The sequence below is a fragment of the Lepus europaeus genome, chromosome 18 (genome assembly GCF_033115175.1).
Source record: "Lepus europaeus isolate LE1 chromosome 18, mLepTim1.pri, whole genome shotgun sequence".
Classification (NCBI taxonomy): Eukaryota; Metazoa; Chordata; class Mammalia; order Lagomorpha; family Leporidae; genus Lepus; species Lepus europaeus.
Window position 1 is genome coordinate 22,732,352 of NC_084844.1, and position 10,378 is coordinate 22,742,729.

At 43.9% G+C, this 10,378-nt stretch overlaps 1 protein-coding gene across 21 annotated transcripts in view; it reads right to left on the reverse strand.

The window, feature by feature from the left end:
• Window positions 1–6,807, reverse strand: part of CDK12 (cyclin dependent kinase 12) — an 80,088-nt gene extending 73,281 nt beyond the window's left edge. For 11 of the 21 annotated variants that reach the window (XR_009868497.1, XR_009868496.1, XR_009868495.1 and 8 more), the window contains exon 1: window positions 5,154–6,807. Coding sequence is in view for 12 of the 21 variants with exons in the window: in XM_062216590.1 (XP_062072574.1) it covers window positions 5,154–6,199 (1,046 nt within the window). In the remaining 9 variants the exon portion in view is untranslated. The remainder of the gene's footprint in view (window positions 1–5,153) is intronic. The other 10 variants (XR_009868498.1, XM_062216595.1, XM_062216599.1 and 7 more) reach the window with 2 other exon arrangements.
• Between the last annotated feature and the right edge of the window lie 3,571 nt (window positions 6,808–10,378).

A 10,378-nucleotide genomic window follows, 5' to 3' on the forward strand; every position in this document is an offset into this window, starting at 1 on the left:
CATAGCAGAGAGTTAGATGGGAAGTGGAGCAGCTGGGACCAGACTCGGCGCCCATATGGGATGCTGGAGCCTCAGGCCAGGGGTTAACCCATGTGCCACAACGCCAGCCCCACAAAGATTATTTTCAGAATTTTAGTTTTAGCCTTTGAGCAAATGAAAATATTTTAAAGTAATCATATTCTACAGCACATGTAGATTACATCAATCAGGAATTTCAAGGTAAATAGCAATCTTGGATGGGCATAGTGGTACAGTGGCTTAAAGCACTGCCTGGGCTGACCAAATCACATATTGGAGTAACCAGGATCAAGTCCTGCCTCTGCCTTCTGATACAGATTTCTGCTAATGCAACTGGGAAGCAGCAGATGACGGCTCAAGTACTGGAATCCCTGCCACCTACGTGAAAGACCCAGATAGAATTCCTATTTGGAGCTTCAGCCTAGACCAGCTCTGTCTGTTGCTAGTATTTGGTAAGTGAACCAGTGGACAAAAGATATGTCTCTCCTTGTCACTCTGCCTTTCCAATAAATAAAAATGAATAAATTTTAAAAAATTAAAATTTTAATTACAGAGCTATTTAATTGGCAGCTCCTAGGAAAATTTTGTTCCTGGTATCCTGTATAATAATGTTGCTCCAGGGGTGCCAGATTCTGTCCCGCTTGCTCCTCTTCCAGTCCAGCTCTCTGCTGTGGCCTGGGAGAGCAGTGGAGGATGCCCAAGTGCTTGGGCCCTGCACCCGCATCGGAGACCAGGAGGAAGCACCTGGCTCTTGGCTTCAGATCAGCGCCATGCACCGGCCGCAGCGGCCATTGGGGGGGGTGAACCAACGGAAAAGGAAGACCTTTTCTCTCTCTCCCTCTCTCTCTCTCACTGTCCACTCTGTCAAAAAAAAAAAAAAAAATGTTGTGCCAATCCTAAACAAACTCCCAAAACAGAAGAGTTAGGATTTAAAAAACAGATAAAATTAGCGAAAATGTTTTAACAAAATAATCTTTTAGAAGCTCTCAAGGATATAATGGTTCCAGTTAGTTTTAATACAAAATGATTTCCAATGAACTTTTTTAGGAACTCATAAAGCAAGGTATTATTTACTGCATGTTCAATTAACTTTCTTTTTCTTTTGGGACTCATTTATTTATTTGAAAAGCAGAGTGATGGAGGATGGAAAAGACAGAAAAACAGAGAGAAAGAGAGAGCGAGAGAGATCTTTTCTATTCACTGGTTTACTCCCCAACTGGCCACAATAGCTGGGAATTCTGTCTAGGTCTCCCACGTGGGCAGAAGGGGCCTAAGCACTTGGGCCATCTCCCACCTTTTGAGGTGAATTCCCAGGAAGCTGGATCCAAAGTGGGGTGGCCAGGAATTGAACTGACACTCAGGTATGGGATGCCAGCATCACAAGTACCAGCTTAACCTTCTGCACCACAACACCAGGCCCTCAATTAATTTTATTCATAAGGAAGAACTGGGAAATGAAATCTGGGAATCCAGAGAAGAGATTATTCTAAATTAGAACCCAGCTCTCCTTAACCCTTTCATGCTTTTTACTAAAGTCTAACCTACTCAGGTCTAATGTAAGACAGAGAAATAACACTAAAAATGTGACTGGACAAAACATAATTTGCTCAGTAGTCTAAAATAAACGGTTCCCACTTATCTTTAATCACCAGAAAGACTAACATGAATCAAAATGTTTCAAAACGAATAGCTCATATATGTAAACAATTTACATAATGGCAACTATGTTAAAAGTTAAAACATAAAATTATTATTAGAATCAAATAGATCCTTAAAAAAAAGGGAGGCCAGCGCTGCAGCATGGTGGGTAAAGCTGCCACCTGCAGTGCCAACATCCCGTATGGGCACCCGATTTAAGCCCCAGCTGCTCCACTTCCAATCCAGTTCTCTGCTGTGGCCTGGGAAAGCAGTGGAAGAAGGCCCAAGTCCTTGGGCCCCTGCACCCGTGTGGGAGATATAGGAAGCTACTGGCTCCTGGCTTCTGGCTCCTGCTTCGAATTGGCACAGCTGCAACCATTGCAGCCAACTGAATGAATCAGCAGATGAAAGATCTCTCTCTCTCTCCCTAACTCTGAATTTCAAAAAAATAAATCTTAAAAAAAAAAAAAAGAATCAAATAGGGGCTGGCTTTGTGGTGCAGTAAGTTAAGGTACCACCTGTAGTGCAGGTATAAACATATGGATGACTATTCCAGTCCCAGCTGTTCCACTTCAGATTCAGTCTCCTGCTAATGTGCCTGTGAAAGCAGCAGAAAGACAGAAAGTGCTTGGGGCCCTGTCACCCACATGGGAGACTGGAAGAAGCTCTAGGTTCTTGGTTTCAACCTGGGCCAGCCCTGGCTGTTGTGGTTATTTGGAGAGTAAACCAGCAGATGGAAGATCTCTCTGACTCTCTAACTCTGCCTCTCAAATAAATAATCTTTCAAAATATATAAATATAGTACTGGAAAACAAAAACATATATATGAACACAAGGACATAAAATATTGAGATTATTTAAAGATTTAGCAATTATCTACTTACCCTTAAGAAAACTAACTATCCTCTTGTAAAATGTCTGGCTTAAACAAGAGGCTTTCTCTGTCTGAATTACAGCTGGGATAAAACACCTAAAACTCTAAATACTAAGTAATACTAGCTAAGATGTACTACAAACTGTTCTCTTTAGTCTTTTAAAGACCCAATCTTCCAACTACAAACTCTTCAATTTCTGAACACAAGTCTACTGTTGTAAGGAAATTTGCTGGCTGGTCATGTACTTGCGGTATTTTTTGGTGGTCTATTCTTCAAGAAAGCAGGGGAGGGGGACAACAAATTGTTAAATTCAGGCAGCAGTAAGAAATGTGTTTACAAAACAAATGTACTCCCTCCTGCCCCACTGAATTGTTAAGGTTCTATTCATTTGAAATGAAATGTTATTATGAAATGCTAATTTGGTAGATGCAAACACATTGCATTTCTGCCTGAGTTTTCAGTCTTTTAAAAATGATGCTGTTATCACTTCTCGGCCTTTTGGCTAAGATGAAGTGTAAAATGATGTTGTTTATTTCATTTTCACTGTGTATCCCAAAGAAAAAAACAGAATACCACAGAAGGAATCTGTATGTTCCTCTACTCTGATTCTACAAAATTTTTTGTACTTGTATTTACTGCTTGGAATTTGAGTGAATAAGAAAAAATATATAATGCACACATAAAAACATACAGTGCTGTCTACAAATCAACAAAAAATGTGCCCATGTCTTTAGGAATATTACGGAATGTTTATATTTCCATCCAGTCTACCATACACACTGTCTTCAACTCTTTCTAGAGATATGAAGGAACTTCAAAATTTCAGGGAATTGATTTATTTGGGTGCAAAAAAACTTTGAAATCCATGCACAGTTATTTCATACTATGCATTTTCCATGAGTTTTTTGAAGATTCCTCATAATTTTGTACACAAAATCATATACATTAAGAGAACTTGAGATGTGCTCTTTTCCCTAAGAACTGTATTTCTAAACCCTGCAACAGAAAAATTCGTAGAATAGCCTTAATGGAAATACTCTCTGGAAAAAATATATATATATTCTGACAATACTTCTTAAGCTTGCTTAAAAAACTAAGCAATTTAAAAAATGCTGCATGTAAGACATGCATTTCACTGTAAAAACTTTAACTCTAGAAAATGGCATGCATGCCAAAACCATTCAGGCTGAAGTATTCTGATGATTTCAACTTTTGGACAAATCAAAAGAAAAAAATAAATTGCTGGCGACTGACGAGGATAAGAAAAAATTATACTAACATTAATTGGAGAACCTAGGTGGTAGATGTATGGATTTCACTACAATTCATTCAACTTTTCTGTTTCAAAGTTTTTTGCAGTTAAAATGGGGGAAAATACTAAGGAACTTGTCCTTTCATCCAGGAACTCTGCAGCTTGACAAATTCACACTAGTTTTTGAATAATTATAACTTTAAGTCAGCAAAAATTACAAAAAAAAGACATGCATGGATTTTTTTCAAATTAGCATAATTTCTCTACTAGAGTTCAATAAAATTATCCTTACCATAGATTGAATTAACTTAGTACCACTATATATAAGGCACTGTACTATGCACTCATTTAATTCTCATACTAGAAGTAGGCAAATTATTCCTCCCATTTTATATGTGAATAAAATCAGGCATAGAGAAGTTAAATCATTTGGCAAAGGTCACAAAACAACATTCAGATTCTACTCCAGCCTAACTAGAGCTCACATTCTGTTTTTTTGCACAGAGGTGAGTCCACAAAGAAGATATATCTCATTACTTAGCAACAAGAACACATAATTAATTCTAAACATCAAATTTCAAGCCCAATCTGTTTGTTTGTTTGTTTGTTTGTTTTTTCTTTTTTGGGGGGTAGAAATATCACAGTAAAGGCATTATAATGCTATGTGAGAGATTTTGAAAACTTCCAGTAACAACAAGACAGGTCCATGGTGATGCTGTAAAGAAAGCCAAATTGTCTTCGGGACCAATTTCTGCTAGGCTATAAACTGTCAACAAGAACATGGACTATTAGTTGAATTTCCAATAAAGCATCAGTTAAAGACAGGAATCTTGTAAGTTATCAAAACAATGGCAAAAGAATAAAAAAAAGGCAAAGAATAAACTTCCAGGTCTGAACACTCAGTAGAGAGTGGAAATGGTGGGATAACCTGGGCAAATACCTTACCGCTAATATAGATGAAAGTATGTAATTTTTCATAACAAGTCTCAAGTTAGGTCCAATAAAGCCTAAAGCACTAATACCAAGGTGAATTTTTACAAAGATAAAGCAGCAAAAATAGCTAGTCAAGCTCTAGGCACCATCAGCAACTTCATGTATCCACTAAGTAGAAGGCTATAATTTTTCTGTCACAGAAGCTTACAATCTCGCCTCTGGAAGCACCTACCTTTAACAGCCTGGGGCACGTCAGCTCTTTACTGGCAATGCAGGTTAAGGGGAGATGTCTCCCCCACTTGACTGACTGGCCAACCAAGCAGAGTGTGTTATCCCATCAAGAGGGGAGGCTTCCACAAAATGTTACCATGGCTACTTAACCGCCAGTTCCTCATAACCCACCCTGCTAGGAAGAACTGTCCAGTGAAATGGCTCACCTGGGGAGGGGGCTCCGGCTCAGAGAACGCTTGCTCAAGAAAGGGCTGCTGGACCGCCGTCGACCGTAGGGGCTGGGCGATCTGCCGCTGTAGGAGCCACTCCTTTCATAGCTGGACGACCGTCTCCGGCCGTAGGGACTCACAGACCTCTGTCGCCGACTGTAGGGGCTGGGTGACCGCGTGCTGGACTGGTAGGCCGAAGGCTCCTTGTACGGTGGGCTAATCGACTGCCTTCTTGAGGTACTTCCCGGACTCTTCTTGTACGAGTCGTAGTTGCTCGAGGTGTGAGACCTCGGGGGGCTCAGGTCATAATCTTGGCCATAGGACGCTCCGGAGGGACTATCGTCTTGTTTGGAGCTGTCAGACCACTTCCTGTGGGGACTCCTGGATCTCCGCTTCGGGCTGTCCACGGTTTTGTAACTTTTGGGTGTTTCCCTTTTCCGATGGCTTTTACTCCGGTCTTTGTGACCCGACTTCAACTCGCGTTCTTTCCGGGTCTTCTCCTTATGCAGCTTGGATGACCTGGATTCCTTGCTGCTGCTTTTGGCTATCTGTGCCTTGCCATAGTCCTCGTTCTCCTCGTTCGAACGCTTCGAACTTCCCGACGTGCGCTCCTTCGTGGATCCCGACTTGCTGGAGACCTCCTGGTTCTTTTCCTTTTCGGTCTGTTTGGTTTTCCCCAAGTCCCGGGAACGCCTGTGCTGGTGGTGACGGTGTTTGTGCAGGCGGTCACTGCGATCCGCTCCACGACGCTCATCATTCTCCCTCCTGTCTAATTTGAAGGCCATGTCATCAGAGAAGGTGTCCGAGTCAGAGCTGATGTCATCATACTCCACCAGAGGTTTGATAATTGTACCCAAGGAGGCTGCTTCGGGGGCCACCAACCCCATGTCTTTGGAGTGCTTGGACTTATGCCGCTTGTGCTTCGACACCAAGCGGTGACGCTCTCTGCTGTTGGAGCTGCCACCTCCCGATGACGGCTGCAAAGTTCCAGAAGCTCCTCCACTCCCGTCCTTCTTGCCCCCATGTCTCTCTGAATTGGGCATTCCCTTTCCCGTCGCCTGAAGAAGGGGAAAAAGTTCCCCAGCACTCCAAAAAGTAACCCCCACCCTCCCCCCCAACCCCGACTCCACGCCCACCAAAGCGCCCCTGGAAGGGGGTGGAAAGGGAAGGGACGGTAGCCCAGGCTCCTCCTCCCTCCCGACTCCTCAGCACCCTCCTACATGAGGTGGGGGGTGAAGGAGCGACGGAAGAAATTAGAATTCCTCAGCAGTGGAGTTGAGAGACAACGGATAGCTGCTCAAGTCTGCTTCCCCTTCTCCCCTCGCCGAGCCAATCCTCAGGCCCGGGCGCCGGGGAGGTCGAGGAAGTAGGAAGCTCTCGGCCCGGGGCTGTGGGGCCGACTCCGGCTCTGGGGCCCTGTGAGGACAGCGCGGGCCCTTCCCCTACCCGGTAGCCCGGCTCAGGGCGGCTTCCTGTCGCCCGGGTCCCGCGGCCTAGGTGCCTCACGCCCCCTTTGTCCCTCGTCTTGAGGGAACCCCTTTTCTAGCCTCTGCCTCACCTCAGCACCTCACACACACACTCGGTCCCTCACACAGACTCACTCACACACTAGATTAAACCGAAACGGCCCTAGGAGGTGGGGGAGGGGCAGTCTCAGAAGATATCGCGAGAGTCCGGTCGGCTCTCGCGATACATAGTGCTTCCCGTTCGCTTCTCTCCGCCGCTGATGAAATAACGCGAGATCAAATGCTAAGCAAGAAACGCGTCTCGCCAGAGTCTCGCGATACGCTTCCCGCTTCCCCATTCGAACAAAGCTTTATTGAAACTGAACTAGCACAAATTTTTTTTAAATCAAAACTTTATTGATAATTTCCTGAACGCATACTTCCAACTTCCAGCGCAAACTAATTTAGGATGCTTTATAGCAAGTCTTTTAATTAGCAGTTTAAGAATACTTTCTAACGGAGCAAAGGGCGAATGCGGGGACCTTTCAACACGAGTCTCCGAGAGTTTAAAAAATGCTTCCTTTTTTCGTTTGTTTGTTTATGGTGTTAAACTATGTGCCAGGCCTTCAACATTCCTTATCTCCAGTCCTCACAAGTACCCTGCAAGACACGATAGCCTTATCCCTGTTATACAGATAGAGAATCCCAGAATCAGGAAATGAAATAATTCAGGGTAACAAAGCTAGTCCAGCAAATGTCACAGCCAAGATTCAAATTCATGTGTCTGATGCCAACGCACAAACTTAGATCCACGCTTTGCTTCGAATCTCAGAGCCTGAAAGCTCAGCCCTGCTTGGTATCCTCCCAAGGCGCCTACAAGATAATTCAGCCTTCCATCCTCACACAAAAAGATTACAATTGTGAACAAGAAAAGCATAATTAATGAGCAAGAATAAACATCCTACATTGGCCTCTCATTTTTTACTTCTCAAAACTCCTTGGCACACATTAACTCATCACCTCTTCGTAACTCTGAAAAAGCGTTGTGTAAGTGAAAAAACAAAGGCATGGAGAAGTGACTTGCCCAAGCTTCCTCATTCTTTCCTTCAAAAAACTTGTACATGAGATTTCAAGGCCCTAGTTGGTCTAATAGTACCTACTAAGAACTTCAAGCAGGATATACACAATATATTCAGACCATAAATCAGAGAAGATAATGCCATAAAACCAACATAGGACACTGTGGAGGCTCAGAGAAAGCCGGGACTGTTAAGAGAAAACTTTATAAGAGTAAGGGCATTCCCGTGGGGACAGGAAGAATTACAAGATTTATGTGCGTGTGAAAAATAAATTCATTAGAGACTAGAAAACATTCTGAATAAAGGCACAAGAATCTGTCCTCAAGTTACTCTATAAAAATGTACTTATGCTTTTGCTCACAAGGGTATCTTTAAAAAAAAAATTGGGGGCCAGCGCTGTGGCATAGTGGGTAAAGCCGCCACCTGCAGTGCCAACATCCCATATGGGCGCTGGTTCGAGTCCTGGCTGCTCCACTTCCAGTCCAGCACTCTGCTGTGGCTTGGCAAAGCAGTGGAAGATGGCCCAAGGTCTTGGGCCCCTGCACCCATGTGGGAAACCCAGAAGATACTGGCTCCTGGCTTCGAATCACCACAGCTCCGACCATTGCGGCTATTCGGGGAGTGAAACAGTGGATGGAAGACCTCTCTCGCTCTCTCTCTCTTTCTGCCTCTCCTTCTCTCTCTGTGTAACTCTGTCTTTCAATAAATAAAATAAATCTTTTTTAAACAGAAAAATAAATAAATAAATTTTATTTAAATAAATCTTTTTTCTTTTTTTTTTTTTGACAGGCAGAGTGGATAGTGAGAGAGAGAGAGACAGAGAGAAAGGTCTTCCTTTGCCGTTGGTTCACCCTCCAATGGCCGCCGCGGCCGGCACGCTGCGGCCAGCACACCGCGCTGATCCAATGGCAGGAGCCAGGTGCTTCTCCTGGTCTCCCATGGGGTGCAGGGCCCAAGCACTTGGGCCATCCTCCACTGCACTCCCTGGCCATAGCAGAGAGCTGGCCTGGAAGAGGGGCAACCAGGACAGAATCCGGTGCCCCGACCGGGACTAGAACCCGGTGTGCTGGTGCTGCAAGGCAGAGGAGTAGCCTAGTGAGCTGAGGCGCCTGCCAAATAAATCTTTTTAAAAGATTTATTTATTTGAAAGATAGAGTTAGAGAGGTAGAGCCAGAGAGAGAATCCATAAATCTTAGTTATAACTTTCTAATCTTCTGAAGTAAAATGAATGATATCAAGAGAAAAGAAAAGGGGTGGGCATTTAACATAGCAGTTTAGACATACTCGAGACACCCCCATGCCCTGAGTGCCTAGCTTGACTCCTGGCTTCTATACTTCTTATCCGGCTTCCTGCTAATGTGCACCTGTGAGGCAGCAATGATGGCTCATGTAGTGGGAGCCTTTTACTGAGTTCCAGCTCCTGGCATTGGCCTGGCCTAGCTCTGGCTGCTGGGGGCACTTGGGGAGTGCACCTGTAGACAGAAGATCCCTTTTTGTCTTTCTCACTCTCTGCCCTTCAAATAAATTTTTTGAAAAAGAAATACTGGAACTCAGTTATAAATCTTCATTCCCTGCTGCAGGAGGACCTGGGTATCAAGTCAAGGTCCTCACCAATGTTTTACATGACGGCAGATGGCACAAGACTCATGGGGTTGATTAGATGGAGTGCCCTGCTCATTTTATTTTTAGTTTTTATTTATTTATTTGAGATATAGTATTATAGACAGAGAGAAAGGTCTTCCATCTTCTGGTTCACTCCCCAAATGGCCACAGTGGTTGGGGCTAGGCTAGGCTGAAGCTAGGAGCCAGGAGCTTCATCCGGGTGTCCTACATGGGTGTTGGGGTCCAAGGACTTGGGCCATTCCCCAATGCTTTCCCAGATTCATTAGCTGGGAGTTAGATTGGAAGTGGAGCAGTGGGGACACGAACCGGTGTCCATATGGGATGCTGGCGCCACAGGTAGATGCTTAGCCTACTACCCCACAGCACCAGCCGCCTTATATTTAGTTTTGAAAATTTATTTTATTTGAAAGGTAGAGCAACAGGGGGAGAAGGGCAAGAAAAAGAGAAACAGAGAGAAAGATTTTCCATCTGCTAGTTTACTCCCCAAATGCCTCCAACAGCCAGGACTGGGTTATTGTGAAGCTATGAGCCTGGAACTCCACCCAGGTCTCCTGTGTGTGGCAGGGACCCAACTACTCGAATGGTTACCTGCTGCCTCCCATGGTGCACATTAACAGGGAGATGGATCAGCAGCAAGTAGCTGAGCCTTGAGCCAGGCACTCACATGAGGCGTGTGAGCATCCCAAGGGGAGATTTAACTACAGCCCCAACATTCACCGCTGTCCATTTGATTAAGGATTTGCACGAGTTCAGCAAGATTTCTCCCAATTTTTAAAAATGAGATCAAGTTTTTGACTCAGAATGTACCCACAGAAAAATGGAAAAGTGAAAATGGCAGAAGGAATGATGGCAATGTGTCAAATAAAACCTGGAAGAATAGACTACCTTATCCAGTTCAAACAGCAATTGAAACATCCCTAATTATATTATTGGCTCTTGAGCTGAATAGAAATCACCAATGAATGAATAAAGGAACCTTTTTTTCTGGATCTTTGAAGTTATAATGAATTACATGCCTATAGCACTTTACAATTTTCCATAGCCTCTTTTAAGCCTGTCAATGAATATCAGTTAA